This window comes from Rattus norvegicus, chromosome 9 (genome assembly GCF_021556685.1).
Source record: "Rattus norvegicus strain SHRSP/BbbUtx chromosome 9, alternate assembly SHRSP_T2T, whole genome shotgun sequence".
NCBI classification, from domain to species: domain Eukaryota; kingdom Metazoa; phylum Chordata; class Mammalia; order Rodentia; family Muridae; genus Rattus; species Rattus norvegicus.
Window position 1 is genome coordinate 75140140 of NC_141542.1, and position 22302 is coordinate 75162441.

A 22302-nucleotide genomic window follows, 5' to 3' on the forward strand; every position below is an offset into this window, starting at 1 on the left:
TTCAGGGCAGAGCGGAAGTGACACACCAAAAGAGTTTCTGCGACTCGTGGGTTGTGGAGGAGAGAAAAGCTCGCGGGGCTGTCTGTTCTTCACGCTGGAGGTGCACATCGGGGCCGGCTGTGGTGACTGTAGGGTGCCGGGGAACATGAACATAGGAACATTGCGGAGGAGAACTGCCTTGCTGCAGGAGGGGCGAGGGTCCTGACTCCAGGAGTAAAGGCTGTGCCACGCGGCCCTTGATTATTCTGGAAAAGGCCTTGAGCCATGCTTAAGTGAAAGTAGGAAGAACCGTACGTGAGTGTAAAGAGAGCGCTCGTGTAATTGAAAAATAGCAAATGGCTGTTCAGAGGGCTAAAGATAATGTAGATTGGCAGTGGATAGTTCTATCTCTGCCATGTACTGCAGCCCCGATTCACTCGCCCTTCCCGGAGTTCTCATTCACACCCACTAGTGCGGTTTTTCTTTCAAGCTAGTGCGTATGCGAGGGTGTGGTATTGGAGTGAAGTCCTCTCCAATCTTAAGTGCTTTCAGAAGGCCCCATATTTCAAATAATGCTTTAAATGTGTCTGTAGTGTGAGCACATTGTGTCAGAAACAGACCGGGACACATTCTTGTCCTCTCACAATAGAAGTTTATTGAATAACAATAAAACTACCAGTTACATTAGTTTTGTTGGTAGCTTGTTACAGGATATTTGATCACTGTGAACCCCTGAGATTGTGTTACTTACTGGGGGGGGGGGGGGAACCTTTCTCAGTTGTAGGGTGGCTCCGCCCTTAGCACACACCTTTATTCCCAAACAATGAAGGTTAGTTTGTGGAAGGAGGCACCCATGTTTGAAAGTGATGTCTAATTGAGTGACAAACAAAGTGATGAATTAGAGAAAGCGTTGACAGAATAGGATATGCCCAACTCCCGCCAGAACAGAGAGAATAGAGAGGTGACTGAAGAGAGAACAGCACAGAGAGGGAGACGGGGGCAGTTTTACCAGGAGAGTTTTGTAGAGACAGGTCGAAGAGAAAACAAGCTAGACACAGGTAAAGACAGAATGAGTCAGAGAACAAGAAACGGCCAAAAGATTAGAACAGATTGCCAGGATTAGTTTGAGGCCAAGCAGAGCAATTCAGTCAGAGGCTGAGAGAGAAGCCAGATTGAATCAGTCAGCTTGGAGAAGAGTTTCAAGCCAGAACAGCTGAGTTGAACCAGCCAGCCGGAGCTTAGAAAGGGTGAGCTTATTTAGCAGTAATTCCTAGGGGCTGAAACCATTCTAGGCTTAGATAAGATTGTACAGAGGCTAGAAGTTTCCAGGACTGGGCCCAGGGTAGCCGACAGATGGGAGACGACAATTACACCAGGTGAATAAAAGATACTTTTACAATACCTGTTTGAGGCAAACATGTTCCTTTATTCAAATCTACTATTAACTCTCAGATCACACATCACACTGTAAATATATCTCTCTGGTTTCAATTGTTTTGGTTCTTTGCTGGCACTGCCCTCCCACCATTCAGTTGATGACCATGGAAGATGTGGGTAGGGGCCCTGTGCTTTTCCTCTCTGTTTCTCTGTGTAGCAGTTGTCGTGTGTTCAGGGCAGCAGCTCTGTATGTTCAGAGCGACAGCTCTGGCCTTTTCTTGCTTGGCTCTGTTCATTTGTAGAGTGACCTATCTGCCTCAGTTCTTGCTCGTGTACTCAACATTTTAAATGATGTTTGTGACAGGGTCTTATGTACCCCAGGCTGGCCTTGAACTGACAGCATAGCTGACACTGCCCTTGCACCTCGTCCTCTACTGGATCACAGACAAGTGCCAGTTTCTGTGGTGCTGGGGACTAAACCCTTGTGCATGGTAGGTAAGCACTCAGCCAACTGAGCTGCTACATCTTCAGCCCTTGATATGTCAGTTAGTTCTAATTATGTCTAGTACGTATCTTTGTGTGTGTGTGCGCGTGTGCAGCAGAGATGCAGGGTCTAAGGTTGAAGCTGTGCTGGGGGAGCAGGGGGGTATCAGAGGGGATGAGCATTTATATTTCATCATACTCTGCTAAGTGACATAATAATGCTTTTGAAGGAAATGGAGAGGTCAGGTGACTTGGCCGTGCCCATCGTGCTGCAGGGCGGGCAGAGCAGCTATTTAAATCTGGGTCAGTGGCGAGAGCTGTTTGACTCCCATGCTTTATGCCTCAAAGTGCAGAAGTGAATGGTACATAAATACCATTTCCTTACTGTGATTCCAGGCAACCTTCTACCTGGTTTCCGTATGCTGTCATCTGCACACGTGGTCCCTACAAGTGTGCGACGTGCCCCATCGTGGATCTGCAGCTCTTCCCGTTCCTTCATGGATCTGAAGGCTCTTCTCTTTTCCTTGAATGACTTTGCCTCCCTCTCATTTGCTGAGAGCTGGGACAATGTGGGGTTGCTGGTGGAGCCAAGCCCGCCCCATACTGTAAATACACTCTTCCTGACCAATGACCTGACGGAGGAGGTCATGGAGGAGGCTCTGCAAAAGAAGGCAGATCTCATTCTCTCCTACCATCCACCTATCTTCCGGCCCATGAAGCACATAACTTGGAAGACCTGGAAGGAGCGCCTTGTGATCCGGGCTCTGGAGAACAGAGTCGCCATCTACTCTCCCCACACGGCCTATGACGCCGCACCCCAGGGAGTCAACAGCTGGTTGGCCAAAGGGCTCGGTGAGAAAACTCTTGACCTTTCATGTTTAATGATTTCCTTACAAATACTTTGAAATTTTAGAATGTCTTCCTAATAAAGTTTTAATTGTTTTTAGGGGCAACAGGTTTTTCCATTTTTATGTAATATTAAAAATAATGTGTTGCTTAAATTTGGTAATTAAGTTTCACTTGAAGATGCGCTTTATGTTTATATCTGTCGAATGTTTTGCCTGCTTGTGGATAAGTGCACCACATGTGTGCAGGGCCCACACAGGCCAGAAGAGAGCGTCAGATCCACTAGTGCTGGAAATACAGACCGTGTGAAGAGCCACCAGGGTGCTGAGCTGAATCCAGGTCTTCTGAAGGAGCAGCTGGTGCTCTCTATGACGAACCAGCTCTCCAGCCCAAGTTTCATTTGAAAAATGAAAACTTGTTGGGGGCGGAGACTTGGCTCAGCTCTAACAGAGGACCTGGGTTTCCAGCATGCACAAGGAGGCTTCCAACCATTTTAACTCCAATCCTAGTGAACCAGTGCCCTCTTCTAACCCCTATAGATACATACCTGGAGGCAAAACACCCATACATAGCAATAGTGAAGTCTAAAACAAAATCTTTTAAGAAAAAAAAAAGAAAGAAATGAAACATTGGGAATGAGGCTCGGTGTAGTATAGGCTTAATACTGTAAGCGTCCAGGAAGTCACATCAGGAAGAGCTTGAATTTAAGGCCAGCCTGAGCTATATCCATAGCCAGACACTATAGCATCCCACCAAAACATAAACAGAAGGATCTCATGTAGCTCAGGCTGGCCTTAAGCTCTATGTAGAGGCTCGTCCTAATTTGCTCTCTGTTGGTATGATAAACACCAGTACCCAAAACACCTTGAGAAGAAAAGCGTTTATTTCATCTTCTGGCTTATGGTCCATCATGAAGCAAAGTCAGGCCAAGAGCTGAAGTCCAAGCCATAGAGGAAGACTGCTTAGTGGTTTGCCTCTCATGACTTGCTCAGCTTGCTTGCTTTTTTTTTTTTTTTTTTTTTAAGATTTATTTATTCATTTATTATATATAAGTACACTGTAGCTGTCTTCAGATACACCAGAAGAGGGCATCGGATCTCATTACAGATGGTTGTGAGCCGCCATGTGGTTGTTGGGATTTGAACTCAGGACCTCTGGAAGAGCAGTCAGTGCTCTTAACCGCTGAGCCACCTCTCCAGCCCCCTCAGCTTGCTTTCTTATACAGCCCAGGACCACCTGCCTATTCAGGGTCCTTAATCAAGATGCCCCACTGACTTGCCTGCAGGCAATGAGGCAGAGGCATTTTTGTTTCAATTGAGATTTCCTTTTCCCAGATGACCCTGGCTTGTGTGGAGCTGACAAAAACTAACCAGAGCAGGAGAATAAAGTGTTAGTCAGCGAGAAAGCAGAGCATGCGTCTTCATTGCTGGGTGGGCTTCATAGATCAGTTATTAACAACGATGAGTCAGCATCCCAGGCCTCACAGCTGCTGGAGTCCTCAGGATGTGCTTGTTAGGTTAGTTACGTAGACAGCCAGCTTTCTGTCTGGTTTGCTGTTGCCTTGTCTTTATTTATTTCTGTTATTATTGTGTGGATGTGGTAGAGCACAGAGGACAACGTTCAGGAGTCGATTTTCCTCTCCACACCATGGGCTTCTGGAACAGAACTCAGTAGGCCTGTGTGATAAGTACCTTTATCCAGTGAGCCCTCTCGCTGCCCTCCCCACCTTACCTCGAGGAGGGCCTTACTTTGTCTGGTCTCAAGCTTGAGAGCCTCCTGTTTCCCAGAGCTAGAATTAGAGGCATGCCAACCATACACAGCCAGCCTCAGGCTCTCCCAGAATGGCTCCGTCTAGCACAGTGAGTGAATTCAGCATTAATTCATTAGCTTAATTTGGTACTCATTTTGGGCTATAGCAATTGTTTTTGTTGTTGTTCTTTTGTTTTTTGTAGTCTCACTATGTAGCTTTGGCTGACTCGGAACTTACATGTAGACCAGCTGACCTTAAACTCAAAGAGATCTACCTGCCTCTGCTTTCTTAGTTCTGGGATTAAAGGATGCACCACCACACCTGGCCCTGGACTGAAACTTTTGTTATAAATGTGTTCAACATATAAGTATTTGTGATATACTTTGTTTTAGATGAGTAGATTGACAGTGGATAATTAAAACACAAAACAGTGATTCAGTTTTTGTCCAATTTTCCTAAGATATACATTTTGGAAAGTAAATACATTTTGGAAAGTAAATGTGAAAATAGAATTTATTTTGTATGCCCAGACCAAATCTAGATTATGGTGACTGGTAATGAGCATCGAAGGGCTATGTATGTGTGTTTGCATGTATAAGCATGAAAATGAGTTCTGAGACATTTAATATCCATTTTACTTAGAGTAGCTGATTTCTAATTCTAAAGCACAACAAAGGCCTTGATTTCCACACAATTCTTTCTTTAGGAACTTGCACTACCAGGCCCATCCACCCTTCCAAAGCTCCGAACTACCCCACAGAGGGAACTCACCGACTAGAATTCAGTGCGAACCACAGCCAAGACCTGGACAAAGTCATGTCTGCTGTGAAAGGGGTTGGAGGTGTCTCTGTCACCTCTTTTCCTGCCAGGTACATGCTATGTTCTGTTTACAAACCTGTGTTTTACTATTTCTTTGGTGTGTGTATTGTATGGACAAGTACATACCATAGTGCATGCTGGGAGGTCAGAAGACAGCATGGGTTCTGAAGGCTGACGTCATGCAGGCTTAGCAGGACGTGCCTTTACTCCCTGACCTGTTTCCTTGCCTCTTCTCTGCTCATCTGCTGTGTGCTTTACTGTTTCTTTGACACAGGGTCTCATGATGCCCGGCTGGCTGCAGACTCCTGCCCTTTCCTCTAGATGTTGGTAACAAACGTGAGCTACTACTCCTAGCTCTATTTCTTTTTAAATTTGATTTGTTTGTGTGTATATGGGGATTTTGTCTGCACTTACATCTGTCTGTACCACACGTGTGTCCGGTGCCTGAGGAGGTCACAGGAGGATAATGGATCCCTGAAGCTGGAGATACGGTCGTGGGTGCTCTACTGAGCAGCCAGTGCTGTCAGTGCTGAGCTACCCCTGCAGCTCTATGCAAAGCATCTTTAACCCTCCTGGTAATGCTGAACGATAATTGTTTTTACTTTAAGGGATGCAGACAGGCCCTAGTGATGTATTAATATAAACGTTATCAATTTCCAGTAAAGCAATGATTCCCAAGCACTTTTTTTTTTTTTTAAAGATTTATTTATTATATATAAGTACACTGTAGCTGTCTTCAGACACACCAGAAGAGGGCATCGGATCTCTTTACAGACGGTTGTGAGCCACCATGTGGTTGCTGGGATTTGAACTCAGGACCTCTGGAAGAACAGTCAGTGCTCTTAACCGCTGAGCCATCTCTCCAGCCCAAGCACTTTTTTTTTTTTTTTTTTTTAAATTCCCCCAATGGGGTGCACCGTTCCTGGAGGTACTGCAATACCAGTCAATGTGTGGAGTGGACGGGGCAAGCTCCTATTCCAACCCCTACTTCCAAAAATCCATTTACTATTGTCCTCAGATATAGGACGTATCAGATATTAAACTGATAAGAACAGATACTATACTTGATCTTAGCCAAAAGGCCAAGAAGCCATTGCAAGCACTTGAAATGAAATGAGGAACAAGTGAGAAGGCCCCCAGTGAGGCCCATTACTTAGTCATTTAGAGGTAGGGTAGGAGATGCTCTTCCTACTAATTTATTCTCATACTACGGAAGCATCAGGTAGAGCACATGCCCATGACCTGTGGGGACCTGTGGGGCCCTGTGATTCCAGGCACCAAAAAAAAAAAAAAAAAAAAAAAAAGGCTGGGCTGGTGAGGTGGCTCACTGGGTAAAGTACTTGCTGCCAAGACTGATGGCCTGAGGTCCATCCTTGGGACCCACACTGTGGAGGCAGAGAATTGACTCCTGCAAGCTGTCCTCCAACTCCCGTGCCATAGTCCAAATGCATATGCCACCCTACACATACACACACACACACACAAAATTTAGTTAAAATGAGTAAACAGAAAAGAATAGGCAATAAGACACACAAGGGAAGGACTTAACAATAGTTTTCAACAAAGATAAATGACTTTTTACTAAACTTGAAATCTGTATAGGGCTTCAATAAGAGATTGCCTTGATGTATGGATTGTTTAAGGTATTTTTATTTTTTATGTTTTAGATTTACTTATGTATATGAGTGCTCTATCTGCTTGCCAGAAGAGGGCATCAGATCCCATTACAGATGGTTGTGAGCCACCATGTGGTTGCTAGGAATTGAACTCAGGACCCCTGAAAGAGCAGTCAGTTCTCTTAACCACTGAGCCATTTCTCAATCCCCTAGATAACCTTTTAAGGTATCTTTTATTTCTAGAATTCTATGATCAATAAAATTGCATGAGTTTTGTTTTTGTTTGGAGGAAGGGTTTGGCTATGTGGCCTCCATCCAGCCTTACAGTCATCACAGTCCTTTTGCTTTGCCTCCTCTAGTGGTGCCTGAGTGAGGCACTTGCTTGGCCCAGGCCTGCTATAATACTATCTTGAGACCACTTTGTTTTGAGAACCCCTAGTGGGACTTCATTTTGATCCCTGGGGCCTTCATGGGAGAAAGAGGAAATGGACTCTGATCGACAGCTACACTGTGGAACATATATATTGCGTCATACACACATACACATGCATGTATACTCATACATGGAAAAAATTCTGTTTTTGTCAGGTCTGTTCAAAAATGTCCTGTGTTACTGAACATGTTGAAGGATGTAGCCATTGTTATTTTTAAGATGTCAGGGCTCCGAGCAGCCGAGTGTGAGGACACTGTATTGGTCTGCTGGCCACATCTTTGACTTCCTATAAATCTATTGTAGCAGTTTATACTTTTATCCTAATCAGAACTGACTGTTTTTCTAGGTGTGATGGTGAGGAGCAAACACGGGTCAGTCTGAATTGTACTCAGAAGGCTTTGATGCAGGTGCTAGCTTTTCTCTCCCAGGACAGACAACTTTATCAGAAAACTGAAATTCTTTCTTTGGAGAAGGTAAAAAAGAACTCTTACTGCCCTCATGTTGCTGTGCATTTTAACAACTGTGTTAACAACTGGTATGCAGAGACTGCACGTGTTCAATATGTGAATGTGGTGGATTGCATTACAATTGTGTGGGTTGCAAATTCATTTGTAAACTGTTAAGTAAAACAGTCATCAAGGGCCAGTAAGATGTCTCCATAAGTAAGGGTGATTGTGGTACAAGCCTGGCAACCTGAGTTTGATCCATTGAACTCAGAGGTGTGTGGGGGCACTTACACACACACACACACACACACACACACACACACACACACACACACACACACAATCAATATGGTGAGGAAACATTCCTGGAAACTATTGTGTCTTAGTCAGGATTTCTATTCCAGCACAGAACACCATAACCAAGAAGCAAGTTGGGGAGGAAAGGGTTTATTCAGCTTACACTTCCACATTGCTGTTCATCACCAAAGGAAGTCTGGCACTCACACAGGGCAGGAACTTAGAGGCAGGAGCTGATGTAGAGGCCATGGAGGGTGCTGCTTACTGGATCTCTTCCCCTGGCTTGCTCAGCTTGTTTTCTTATAGAATCCAGGACTACAAGCCCAGGAACAATACCACCCACAATGGGCCCTCCCACCCTTGATCACTAATTGAGAAAATTACATGACCCAGACCCTTACAGCTGGGTCTCATGGAGGCATTTTCTCAAGGGAGGCTCCTTTTTTCTGTAATAGCTCCAACTTATGTCAGGTTGACACATAAAGCCAGCCAGTATATATTGTAACAGTCTAGGACTAAGAAATCATTGGAACTTACTTCTTTCTGGTTTTAGACTTGGATATTTATTACCCTTCTGTATTAGTTTCTTTTGCGATTGCAGTTCACATTTTGATCCACCAGTAAGAAGCAGAGAGAGAATACTGGGAATGGCTTGAGTCTTTTGAAACCTCAGAGCCTTCCCCCAGTGACCTCCTCTAACCAGGCCACACCTCTCGATCCTTCCTAAACATTTTCACTGCTGGGGACCAAGTATTCAAATGTATGAGCAGGACTGTATTCACTCACACCACTTGTTGCTCCCCACCTCCCCCAGGATCATGGCCGTGTAATCAGGAAAAACGAATTCAGTCTAACTTCTGAAGGTCCCCATAGACTTTCCCAGTCTCAGCACTGCAAAAGTCCTACAGTCAGCGTCTCTTCTGAGACTCAAGGTAGTCTCGTAGTTGTAACTCCTGTGAAATCAAAGTAAATTCCATATTTCCAATACACAAGGGCACAGAACATACATTACTATTCCTAAAAGGAGGAAGGGGGCACAGCGAGGAAATACTGGACCAAAGCCAGAATGAAACCCATCGGGGAAGCTCCAAATCCTTTAGCTCTGTGTCTGGTGTTACGGGGCTTAGACTGCTCTTCCTCTAGGCTTTTCTGACTACAACACTCTTCTCTTGTTGATCCTACCAGGCAAGAATAAGACCACAGCCACAATTTTTGAGCCAAATTTGAAGCAAACTTTATCAAATACTCCAGTGTGTGATGATGTCACAGGTGAGGCAGGTACAGGATAGAAGGAGGCCTGTCATTGGAGGAGAAAGAAGGATGGGTGGGAGAGAAGTTTGAAGGAAGGGGAGGAGACTGGAATGGAAAGGAAGAGAGGAGAGAGAGAGAGTGAGAGAGAGAGAGAGAGAAGCAGTAGCAGGACAATGGAGGCTGACGTAAAGATCTCACTCTGTGTGTTTACAGGTTGTTATCAATGTTCTTAAGGGACGGATGGTACCGGGCTTTGTATATTTAAGTGGGCAATTATATCTTATCAATTGGGTCAAAGATTATTATGTTGGGGTTGGGGATTTAGCTCAGTGGTAGAGCGCTTGTCTAGCAAGCCCAAGGCCCTGGGTTCGGTCCTCAGCTCTGAAAAAAAAAAAAAGAAAGAAAAAAAAGAAAGAAAAAAAAGAAAAGATTATTATGTTGTGTGTTCTTTTATGTGACGATTTGAGTGGAGCAAAGTGTGCGGTGGCAGGAGACACTGGGCCACTGAGGAGTTGGGATGTGTTTCCGCCAAGATATCTAGCAGATATCTTGGGGCACCTCAGTGCAGGACCTAGCAGGGTAAAAGACCACAATACTTTTCTTATTTTTTATATTTTTACAACAGATGGCGCCCACACTCCAGGACAGTGGACCCTGGCCAGGTCCACACCTGGGATGCCTAGAGAATGGCCATGAATTATGATAGTTAGAGGCTTATACAGGCCAAACCCACAAGGCTCTGTGCTTCCTGCCGTTGTCCAACTTGGGGCATGCATGCATCCTGACTGACTTCCTGCCTGTATATTTCCATGTCTGCACGATCAGGCACATATTCTGTAGTTGGGGTAACCAACCTTATTTACAGAAGTGAGAACAGAAGCTTAGCTGGGTGGGGCCTTACCCTGAGGCACTCCTCCTCCCTCTCACACAAAGCCTCTCCTGTCTCTGGAGCCCATGCTTTGGCTCCTGCATTAAATTTCTTTGTACTCTTTTCTTCAAGCTCCATTTTCTCTTTCTTTTTGCCCTGCTTATCCCTTTTCATTGTAAACGTGCTTAATAGTGATTACCAGTACCCAGGCAACAGGGTCAGGATTAGGCTGTCTTGGACTTTCCTCCATGAAAACTTTTTGATTTAACCTCAGGCAGGCTTTTAGGACAACAGCCACATTCTTTGCCAAAATATCACAAGAAACATCTCTAACCTAGTTGCTAATAGGTCCCTCTGGAACCTTTTGAGCTGGGTCTCCTGTGCTCACCTTTTGGTTTAGAATGTCTTTCCGTGTCCCATCCTGCCCCTGTCTTTTCCTAGTGTACTTGATATGACTCCCTTTTATCTTCTTTCTGGTTTTCTGTAAGATTTACATCCCAGTAAAACCAAGAACTCCCTTCCGGACCCAGCTCATTTAGTCAGTGCCCCCTTCCTAAATGATTTATTTAGTGAGTGTGTGTGTGTGTGTGTGTGTATGTGTATGTGTATGTGTGTGTGCGCGTGCTCATGTGTATGCGTGCACCTTGTGTAGACTGTGCCTATGGAGACCAGAGAGATGTTGGATCCCTTAGAGTTACAGGTAGTTGTGAGCTGCCGTGTGGGTGCTGGGAACTAAGCTTAGCTCTTCTGCAAGAGCAGCAAGTGCTCTTAACTGCTGAGCTCTCTCTCCAGCTCCCAGTGTGCCATTCCTGCCTTGATTATGTGTTAAGTGTCTGAGAGTGCGAGCTCCGGGAAGTTAGAATGCTTTGTTAGGTTTGCGTCCCAAGCGTCAGCTGAAGCTTCCTATCGCAAGCGCACATGTAAACCTTACTGATTCCAGCTCTACACATTTTAGGAATTGGGACAGATGGGATCTCTAACTTTTATTTCTCTGCAGCCTTTGCTTCTGCATACTGGAATGGGACGCTTGTGCACACTGGATGAGTCTGTCTCCCTGGCAACAATGATAGAACGAATCAAAAGACACCTAAAGCTGCCTCATCTTCGCTTAGCTCTTGGAGTGGGGAGGACCTTAGGTAAATACCTCATCATCTGGGGAGGACCTTAGGTAAATACTTCATCATCTGGGGAGGACCTTAGGTAAATACTTCATCATCTGGGGAGGACCTTAGGTAAATACCTCATCATCTGGGGAGGACCTTAGGTAAATACTTCATCATCTGGGGAGGACCTTAGGTAAATACCTCATCATCTGGGGAGGACCTTAGGTAAATACCTCATCATCTGGGGAGGACCTTAGGTAAATACCTCATCATCTGGGGAGGACCTTAGGTAAATACCTCATCATCTGGGGAGGACCTTAGGTAAATACCTCATCATCTGGGGAGGACCTTAGGTAAATACCTCATCATCTGGGGAGGACCTTAGGTAAATACCTCATCATCTGGGGAGGACCTTAGGTAAATACTTCATCATCTGGGGAGGACCTTAGGTAAATACTTCATCATCTGGGGAGGACCTTAGGTAAATACCTCATCATCTGGGGAGGACCTTAGGTAAATACCTCATCATCTGGGGAGGACCTTAGGTAAATACCTCATCATCTGGGGAGGACCTTAGGTAAATACCTCATCATCTGGGGAGGACCTTAGGTAAATACCTCATCATCTGGGGAGGACCTTAGGTAAGTACCTCATCATCTGGGGAGGACCTTAGGTAAATACTTCATCATCTGGGGAGGACCTTAGGTAAATACTTCATCATCTGGGGAGGACATTAGGTAAATACCTCATCATCTGGGGAGGACCTTAGGTAAATACCTCATCATCTGGGGAGGACCTTAGGTAAATACCTCATCATCTGGGGAGGACCTTAGGTAAATACCTCATCATCTGGGGAGGACCTTAGGTAAATACCTCATCATCTGGGGAGGACCTTAGGTAAATACCTCATCATCTGGGGAGGACCTTAGGTAAATACCTCATCATCTGGGGAGGACCTTAGGTAAATACCTCATCATCTGGGGAGGACCTTAGGTAAATACCTCATCATCTGGCAGATGGACTGTGATTTTGAACAAATTTTGGTTTTGTTTTTGACACCTGATCTTATAGGGCATAGGATGGCCTCAAACAACTGTTCCTTTTGCTTCTATCTCCGAAGTACTGGGATTCAAGTGTATATTGCTATTATTCATGTAAGTGGTAGAACTCGTTTAAGACCAGATCAGCCCTACATCCAGGAGATCCTATTCACGAAAACATGGAGATGGAGATCAATGCAATAAGCAAGAGGTTTAATAATCCAGTGCACTGGGGTGACCCTGTACTCGGGACAGAGGTGACCCTGAAGAACAAAGGACCACACCCTTTATACTGTTTCAGGTGTAGGCTTTAGGTTACAGCATGAGTTGGTTATTTCTCATTGGTGGGGCCTATTACTTTTTTAATTCATTGGTGGCCGCCTATCGTCCTTTGAATTCATTGGAGGCTCTTGGTGGGGAAATACCTTTGGCACTGTAGTGGGTGGTGAAGGACCCCTGCTAAGGACAGTTAGCTCATTTCCTGGAACAGGGTGTTATCCTAAATTCTACCCAGTGTTTGCCTAAGGCAGCCTTTGTCCTCAAGTTTGAATCTCACACTCATTAGCTCAGGGAGATAATTGGTTTACTATGTCAACCAGGGTTGGCTGGACTACGTCTCCCTAGCCTAAATGAGAAAATCTCTTTTTCTTAGCCATTCTGTGTTCCATCTCCAGTCAGCGTTGGAAGCCTGCTGATCCTAAACTGGTCATTGTTGCAGAGGGAATGGAGGGTTTAAAATCACAAGGTCAAAAGTCTAGACTGGGCTGGATTGTGGTGATGCAAACCTTTTTACTTACAGCACCTGGCTGAAGCAGGTTGATCTCTGTGTGTGTTGTCAGACCCCCTGAATTATAGGGGGTGGTGAGCCACGACACGGATGCTGGGAACCAATCTTGAGCCCTCTGGAACAGCAGCAAGTGCTTTTAACGTGACCATCCACCTGCTCTGCGTTGCTCTTTCTCCAGCTGTTTTTAGTCCCTTGGCCCCCTTGTCACTGCAGACCCAGCCAAGGTTTGTTATTAGCACTGAGGCAAAGCCCAGAGCTGCCACTTTGCTATTACCCGGGGGCTTATGGGTTTGTGCAGCTGCATTAGAAGGAACACTGCCCTTGTCTTGTGTTCCCTTTTGGTATCAAACATCGGTCATTTGCATAGATTTTTTTAAAATTCTTTTTGGAGCCAGGCATGCTGGCACACACTTGGGGAGTGGGGGCAGGAAGGATCACTAATTCTGTCCAAGTTCAAATTTTAAGACTTGAGAGCTGGCCCTGAACTTAGGGCTATCCTTACAGATCTGGGATTACAGGCACCATCGCCATACCTGACTTGGGCTTTGCTGTTGCTTTGCATTTATTTTTTGGGACAGGGTCTCACAGTGTAAGCCCTGGCTGTCCCAAAACTATGCAGACCAGGCTTGCCTTGAACTCACAGAACTCTACATTCCTCTGCCTCCCAATTGCTGGGTTCAAAGGTGTGTGCCACCAACCACACCCAATTTAAAATCAAAGACTGCATAATTCATTACATTGGGCTAGTCAGTCTGCATTTAGAGTTGGAATTGTAGTACAAGTCGTAGTGTTAAACTGAAAGGCGTTGTAGTATCTCTTTAACACCTGTTGGTACTTTTGTCTTGAAGAGTCTCCAGTCAAAGTTGTGGCCCTGTGTGCTGGTTCTGGGGGCAGCGTTCTACAAGGAGTAGAGGCCGACCTTTACCTCACAGGTAGGACTATTTCTGGATCTCTTCCTCAACCTTACCCTACTGTTGCGTGTAATTTTAATAAATAGGCTTCCGCCTTCTTGGGAGCTCTGCCTAGGCTCCAAGATCAGCGCCACCAGTCTCACTCAGCTCTGCCAGTGGCCAGCTGACTGTTTTTCCAGGGAGCTGCAATCGCTCCCCAGTCACTCTCAGCTTTGCCAAACCACCAACAACCGCCTCAGCTGCCCCCTTTCTCCTCTGCCCACCTTAGCGCCACGGATGGAAAACACTAGACAGTTTTATTATTTTAAAACTAGCCGGATAACTCAATGGCTGGGCGAAGAATTTCCTGCCCTAATCTTATCAGCTAGCTCCCTCTATCCTCCTTGCCGCCGCCCCTTCCCCCACTTTGCTGTGGAGGCTACAAACTACAAACTCTAGGTGACCCAAGACCTACATGACTGTATCTTCCTCATCCTTCCAAAGCCTGGTCCGAATTCCCCGTTCTCTGCATCCCTTTTCCTCCTCCTGGGACCTGGAAGTCCTACCTTTATCCCTTCACACAGCAATCAGCTTCCGCCTTTTTTTTTCTCTTTTTATTCAGAGCTGGGGACCGAACCCAGGGCCTTGCGCTTGCTAGGCAAGCGCTCTACCACTGAGCTAAATCCCCAACCCCAGCTTCCGCCTTTTTTATTGACACAGTCAAGGACCAATCAGGGAATCAACACCTCCCTCTCTACTTAGACATTCAGAACTAGCAGATCTCAGGGCTGTGTGGCATAGCTGAAGTCCAATCAACAGCTTCCTCCCTTTTGTTCGTTTGCAGTGCAGGGCCTTGAACCCAGAGCCTCCTGCATGCAAAAAAACAAAAACCCAAAAACCACTGTGCTCCTGAACTATGCCACCAGCCGCTAATATGTTTTGAACTTGAACTGAACAGGAATCATATCCAATCGAAGGCAAACTGCGTTGTCTGTAGAGGGAAGAAATCACTTGACAATCTGTTTGCCCCAAGCTGATTTCGGTGGGTATTAGCCACTTTTCTTCTCGGATTTCATGTCAGCAAGTGGACTGCTTTCTCCCTTGCAGTCTGGGGTGGAGAGAGGTCCCTTTTGGCCCAAAAGGCAGGTCAAGCTCTGAAATCTTTTTTGAAACCTTCCCTTATATTCTACCCAAAGTACTGCATTGTGCCTCTGATGATCCCCAAATTAGTTTTTACTGGTTGTGTTTTGGTGTTTATTTTTATTGTATGTGCCACAGTACACATGTGGAACTCAGAAGGCAACTTTTAGGAATTGGTTCTCATCATGTGGGTTCCTGGGATTGGTCTTGTGTTGTCTGCTTGAGGACAGGAACCCTTAATCACGGAGGCTCCTCGCCAGCACCAAACCTTTGAGGCAGGGTGTGGCAGTAGCCTCTCCAACCCAGATAAGCCCACGCAGACAAAACACAACTCAGTTAATAGAATACAAGATGCCCACCTCGACTGGGCAGATGCACCACTGCACTACCCTGTCCCCAGCTAGGAGATCCCCTATAACTTGTGGTTTTTCCAGGCCTTGTGCTTCAGTTCCATCTTCCTCCTCCTCTTCCTCATCAGCCCCCTCTCTTCTCTCTCCCCCACCCTTCAGCTCCACCTTCCCTTCCCCTGCCCAATCGATGGCTCTCGCCTTTATTTTACAAGTTAACATGGGGAGGTTCTGATGAAGTCACCTGAGTACTGAGTACTTGACTAGGCAGCCCTTCTTGGGGAAGCAGAATTAGCATCAAAAACACAAACAGCTCCAGGGCAGTCCACAACAGCAGGGTCCCAGAGTGGTCTTTGCTGGCCTGGAGCTCATCTTATAGACCAAGCTGACCCTGAACTCATAGAGATCTCCCGCTCCTGCGTGCTGAGACTAAAGGTGTGCACCGCCATACCTGACTGTTTCTGGCTTGACGTGGCCTGTGTACCTTACTGGCCTTACACAGCCGTGTGTTAACTAGTCTGGTCTTGAACTTACAACAGCTGTAATTCTTTTGCCTGTTTCCAGTGGCTAAGATGATGGACTTGTGCTACCATGCCAACCCCAAATTTAAGTTCCCAGTGTCAATATGATGGACTAGCCATTCACCATGGACTCCTCATGCAGCCTATGCCTGAGAGCTCTCCACACTTACAGTGCCTTTGGTTGTGGCCTCTTTTTGTACTTTCAGTGATAAGTTCAAAACAAAACAAACAAAACCAAACCCTATTCTCTAACTCTCTTGAGCCTGTTTCTTTGTACTGACTCCACTGTGCATTTCTGGTGCACGAACCGCACCTCGATTGATTTCTGGCCCCTAGGCTTCCACTCTGTCTGAGGACATAATCTAAAAGACACTGATTGCTTAACTTTATTTATTTAGTTTGTGTTTTGAGACAGGGTCTCACAAAGTAGCCCTGACTGACCTAGTGAAAGACCCCCGGAGCGGGGAGACCCTCACTCAAGTCTCGGGATGACTCGACCCCCCAAGAACTCACACTAGACCGTCCTTGATGTAATCACATGAGGTTTATCGATAGCAACCAGTGCACTGGGGTCGAGACTCGTATCCCACGCAGGGGCAGTGGAGTTCGACCCCGAGAGGCTGGGAGAAGAGGTATTTAAAGGGAGAAACCACAACCCGAGGGGGCAGGGATGGCGTCATAGAATAACAGTGAAAAATCACAAGGAAGAACTCTGTCCCCCAAGATTGTTTCCGAGGAGAAGCTGTCTCCTACTTCTCAGACTGTTTAACTTCATGGTCCGCTAGTTCCTAGGAGAAGTTGTTTCCTGCTTCTCAAGATTGTTCTCTAAGATTTGAGGTTAGCTAGTTTCTGGGAGAAAGCTGTTGAGCTGGCCAGTGTAATTACCCATTCTATAGCCCTAGGAGAGGCTTCTTGGAACATACAATTCTGGGGCCTAACCTGTTTTCTTTTCTTCTGCTCTAAACTTTGTGTCTAGGGGGGCAACTTTAAAACTTTTACCTTTCACTAGAACTTGTGTAGACCAGGTTAACCTGAAAATAAATAGACTCACCTGCTTTTGCCTCAAGTGCTGGGATTAAAGGCTTGTGCCACCATGTCTTTCTCTTGTTTGTTGAAATTAAGTCTTAGAGTGAAGGCTAGGCCAACCTCAAAGCTGTCATCCTTCTGCGCCAGTGTGTACCCAGCTTAGCCCTGGTTAATTTTTATTGAAAAAATGTTTTGAGGCTTGGGAATGCCCAGTTGGTGCAGTGCTCATGCATGCATGAGGGCCCCAGTTTGCTCCAGGGCCCATGTGCAGCAGGCCATGCCTGTAGTCCCAGTGCTAGGGAACAAATAGGAGAGCTGTGGGCTCACTGTCACCCAGTCTAGAGGACTTGCTGAGCTCCACGTTCAACAAAAGACCTTGTCTAAAAATAATAAGGTGGAGAAAAAATTAGAAGTGTACTGATTTCCTGTGTTGGCATGAGGGACTGTCGTAGTTCTGAGTTATTTTATACAAAGAGCCACTGAGGGACGTGTCAGCCGTCAGCAGCACTTATGGCCAAATGGTTCCAGAATAAATGCATGCCTGTGTGTATGTACATAGTCCTTTTCATACATATAGAAGGCTTTGGATTTGTCATGACTATATCCTTAAACCAAGCAGACAAAGAGGAAGTTTAACTAAAGAAGTGTTGGGTGGCTCACAGACAGCACAGCCAGAGTAAGCATCATGGGTAGTGAAGCAATCCCATGGGAAACCCCTTAAGTGCATAGGGACAGACAGCATTTGACCTGGTTACTGTTCAGAGATAGGGCCAAAAATTTGAGGTGCACCTGCTTGTCCACCTCTGCTGCTTAGGGTAGCACAGAGGGAGGGAGGGACCTGGAGGAGCAGGCTGGGGTGGAGAGTCAACCCTGTTTCCCTCACTGCTTCTCTTGGATCTGTTTTATTTTCTAGCACTGTCTTATTTTAGGTTTCTCTGACCCTTCCATGTATGTATGGGCATGGCCACCCTGTCACTCTCAGTGGATCCTCTCCTTTCCCTCCCTACCAGTTCCTCTCTTCTTCTCGTCCTGATGATCTGTGAGCTTCATTAGAGTTGTCCAACCCTCTTCTGCCCTCTGTGGGCACTCATACACTCATGGTGTGCACTCTCAAACTTACAGACACATACAGTTATGAACAAACTAGTTCTGAAAAGCTATAATATGTGCAGAAGGTAAATTCAAGCAATTGCAAAGCGTTACATTTTAAGATTTATTTATTATATTTAAGTACACTGTAGCTGTACACACCACAAGAGGGCATCAGATCCCATTACAGACGGTTGTGAGCCACCATGTGGTTGCTGGGATTTGAACTTGGGACCTCTGAAAGAACAGTCAGTGCTCTTAACCTCTGAGCCATCTCTCCAGCCTGTTAAGGTATTTTTAAAGGGTGCTCGAATACAAACTGTTCCCAACAATGAACTGATACAATTGTCTAGAGTTGAAAATAGCTCACTTTCCCAACACATTTTTTTTCCTATTTATACAGTTTAAAATAATGTATAAATGGTGAGCGACTTAAATTCTATGACTTGGGAGGCAGGTGGAGCTCTGAATTTGAAGTTAGCTTATTCTATAGAGTGGTTCTCAGGACAGCCAGAGCTACACAAAGAAACCCTGTTTTGAAAAAACAAAACAACAACAAATATTTTTTTTTTTTTTTTTCGGAGCTGGGGACCGAACCCAGGGCCTTGCGCTTCCTAGGTAAGCGCTCTACCACTGAGCTAAATCCCCAGCCCCCAAATATTTTTTAAAAGTTATTTGTAATGGCTTTATGTCAGTAACACTGGTCAAAGTTTAACTTTTTATGAACAAACCAAATTGTACATGACACACACACAGGCACCGACATGTTCTTTGAGAGTTTCATGTTTTGATTATATCCATCTCCTCTTCCCCAGTGTTTTTGTTCTCAAATTATCAAATTCACAAGTGGTGCTTTTAAAAATCCAAAACATATTTGAGTTTTCCCTATATTTTCTCACATTAACTTTTTTTCTTGTTTTTTGAGACAGGGTCTTCCTGTGTAGCCTTGGCTGTTCTGGAATTCATTCTGTAGACCAGTCTAGCCTCAAACTCAGGATTCCCCTGCCTCTCCCTATGAGTGTTGGGGTTAAAGGTGTGTGCACAACCCAGACACAATAACTTCCTAGCAAGGCACTTCTCTGTTTGGTTGCTTATTTGTGACAGGGTCTCCTATAACCCAAGGTAGCTTCCATTTCCCTTATTTAGCTGAGGCAGGCCCTGGGCTCTTGATCCTCTTGCCTTAGTGTCCCAAATTCTACAAGTACAGGTATATGCGGCCATCCTTGGTAGCATTTTGTATCAGTCAAAGAAAATATTATTTATGTCTAAAATGTTACAAAACTGTTCTGAGTAATACAAACATTAGGAAAATTCTACATGTGGACTCATATAACAGGTTATAGTAGAAATGCTGGCACATTCAAATCCTGTCTGGCATGATCTCCAGGCCATAAACTAAAGTATGGATGAAACAGAAAATGGAATTCATTTTTTGGAGTCAGTGGGCAAACATGCTTCCCTGCATGTGATGACTGGACTTCAATTACAGATCCCAGAAAGGGAGGAGAGAACTCACTTTTGACCTCTGCACATACACCAAAGACACACGCGTGCACACGCGCACGCAATGGGCCAACACAGTGCCTTCTCTGTCTTCTGTACCATTCCTGTATCTTTGCTTTTGTGCAAGGACATGATAGAGCTTCCTAAAGTGGTATGTACAGTTGAGTTGGAACTTTTTTTCTGTGCTTGACAGCAAACGCAAGCAAGATCTTGCACACCAAGCAGACAACCTACATCTGACCATACCATACATGCTGTTTCTGTGCCCAGTGAAACAGAACTTTGTTCACTCATCCAGCATGAACACGGCCTTTCTGCTATAGGAGTCAGGGTGCTCAGGCTCTGAGTCTGATAGCTAAGCTGTTGCTCTTTCCTTTTTCGTAGGTGAAATGTCCCACCATGATGTTCTGGATGCTGCTTCCAAAGGGATAAATGTCATCCTTTGTGAACACAGCAACACCGAAAGAGGCTTCCTTTCTGATCTTCAAGAAATGCTGGGTGTTCACTTGGAGAATAAGATTAATATTATCCTGTCTGAGACAGACAGGGACCCTCTCCGTGTCGTTTAGAAGGCAAGGACATTATGACAGAAGCCTGGACTGAACAGGACTGTGCAGGAGTTGGTACACCACCCTTCTGCAGAACTGTAATGAACTTCTCATTTCAGTTTGCTAATCTGGCTCAACAAATGTCATAGCTCAGACGGTAAAACTGTAAAGAGTACATTAAAGACAAATCTTGGGGCTGGAGAGATAGCTCAGTGGTTAAGAGCACTGACTGCTCTTCCAGAGGTCCTGAGTTCAAGTCCCAGCAATCACATGGTGGCTCACAGCCATCTGTAATGAGATCTGATGCCCTCTTCTGGTGAGTCTGAAGACAGCTACAGTGTGCTTATATATATATATATATATATATATATGAAATGAAATAAATAAGTAAATCTTTAAAAAAGAGAAAAGACAAATCTTCCTATAATTTTGTTTTGTTTTTTTGGACGTGCAGGAATCAAACTGGACACCTTGTGTTTACATTCTAGTTGGCAGCACGAACTGGGGAGTGGGGCCTAAAAAATGAGGTGAACTGATGCAACAGCCAAGTTTATTCAGAGTATCAGACACTTTATACGCTAAGGGTTCAGAGTCTTCTGAGTAAAATATAATCACAAGGACAAGCCTCATGTAGCAAAGACATTTCCCACAGAGGTGTGTGAACAGTAGCATAGCCAGCTGTGATGAGTAATCCAAAGTGAGTTCACTCCTATCCACTCACTCCACCTGGAAAGCACATTTCGAGAACAAGTGTGTGTTTCTGAAGAAACTCTTGTTTTTTTTAGTTTTCTCACACTCAGAATTCCCCCCACAGGACTCTATTCTTGGACTGTGTTCCAGCTGTGTGAAAGGAAGACAAGTGTTCTACCACTGAGGGGCAGACTCCTCCTAATGAATGGTGTTGTGTTCAGAATATGCCTATGTTACTACCCAGCATTTTCTGCAGTCACTCTACACGCCAGGCTCACACAGCTACAGTGTACTCATATACATGAAATACATCTTTAAAAAAATACAGACACACGCTGCATGTCTTATTTAGAACCTAGAGTATGTGTGTGTATAGGTGGCATGCAGGCCATAAAACCAGAAAGGGATGAGACAGGATGAAGAGATTTTTAAGGAAGAAGGGAATCAAGGAGGGTGATGGGATGCACAGGCTAAGAAAGCAGAGGGGAGCATGGCTACTGGGGAGGGGAACAGATGAGAACCAGTACAATGATACTATCTATTTGGAAATGCCATAAGGGAACCCATTACTGTTGCATGCTAACCTGAAAATAAACCAACAACAAAAGAGTCCCCCAGTGAAATTACACCTCCAGCCTGAAACAAATCAGGCTTCAGTTATAGCTCAAGTCAGGTTATAACTGCTACGCATGAGGGGACAGCGCTGCTCAGAGAAGCGGGGAGTGTACAGTGATCTGCCTAGGCACCCATTAGATTTGTATGATGCATTCAATCCTTTTCAGACACTTCAAAACAGCCAACTACAAAGGGACTGCAAACTGGTCTTTCATTTATTAACAGCGACATCTATTAACAAAACTAAAAGCAACTGCTGAGACGTCACATTATATGACTAGATGTTTATACTGTAGGAGTTACACTAGATGGGTGACAAAACTACGAGTGCATGGGGTTGGGGAGCTGTGTTGTGATGTGGGTGAGAAGACCTGAGTTTGGTCCCCAGCCCTCATGCAAAGCTGCGCATGGCCACGGGCCTGTAGTCAGTGCTGCTGGAGGAAAGCGCGGCTGAGGCTCCCATCTGGCCACAGGGAGTTCTGGTTCTCTCAAGCAAATAAGGCCGAAGGCAGAAGACGTTCTTCACAGACTCCCACACTCATACCACACTCCACACAAGCAACGAGCAGACCAGCAGGTCTCGTGCTACCAATGTGATTATTTATTAAATTACTTTATTGAAACAGGACGTCACCGCAGCTTAGGCTGGTCTAGAACTCACTAACTAGTCCAGGTCTTGAACTCATGTTTTCCTCCTGCCTCTACCTCTTGATGTTGAGATTACAAATGTGAGCTCATGTTTTGTTTTAAAAGGAGAGAAGCAATCTGCCTGCCTCTGACTCCGGAGCGCTAGGATTAAAGGTGTGTGCTACCTACCTATTCCTGCAAGCTATTTAAG

General features: G+C 45.3%; 1 protein-coding gene, 1 long non-coding RNA gene and 1 other non-coding gene across 4 annotated transcripts; 1 reads left to right on the top strand and 2 right to left on the bottom strand.

The window, feature by feature from the left end:
- Positions 1 to 46: 46 nt before the first annotated feature.
- On the top strand, positions 47 to 20575 carry Nif3l1 (NGG1 interacting factor 3 like 1). Of its 2 annotated transcripts, NM_001024763.2 has the most exon segments (9): positions 47 to 100; positions 1721 to 1847; positions 2236 to 2691; positions 5142 to 5304; positions 7650 to 7776; positions 11163 to 11301; positions 12340 to 12422; positions 13944 to 14027; positions 19996 to 20575. In NM_001024763.2, coding segments are annotated over 6 exon segments (1008 nt in total). In that variant the 5' UTR covers positions 47 to 100; positions 1721 to 1847; positions 2236 to 2258; the 3' UTR covers positions 14007 to 14027; positions 19996 to 20575.
- LOC148003741 (uncharacterized) lies at positions 612 to 3286 on the bottom strand. Its single transcript, XR_015629581.1, has 2 exons — positions 3141 to 3286; positions 612 to 3009 (listed from the first exon to the last, which is right to left on the bottom strand). It is a non-coding gene; the product is annotated as an uncharacterized LOC148003741 (long non-coding RNA).
- On the bottom strand, positions 6161 to 6348 carry LOC120094958 (U2 spliceosomal RNA). The gene has a single exon (XR_015629998.1). It is a non-coding gene; the product is annotated as a U2 spliceosomal RNA (small nuclear RNA).
- Positions 20576 to 22302: the final 1727 nt, after the last annotated feature.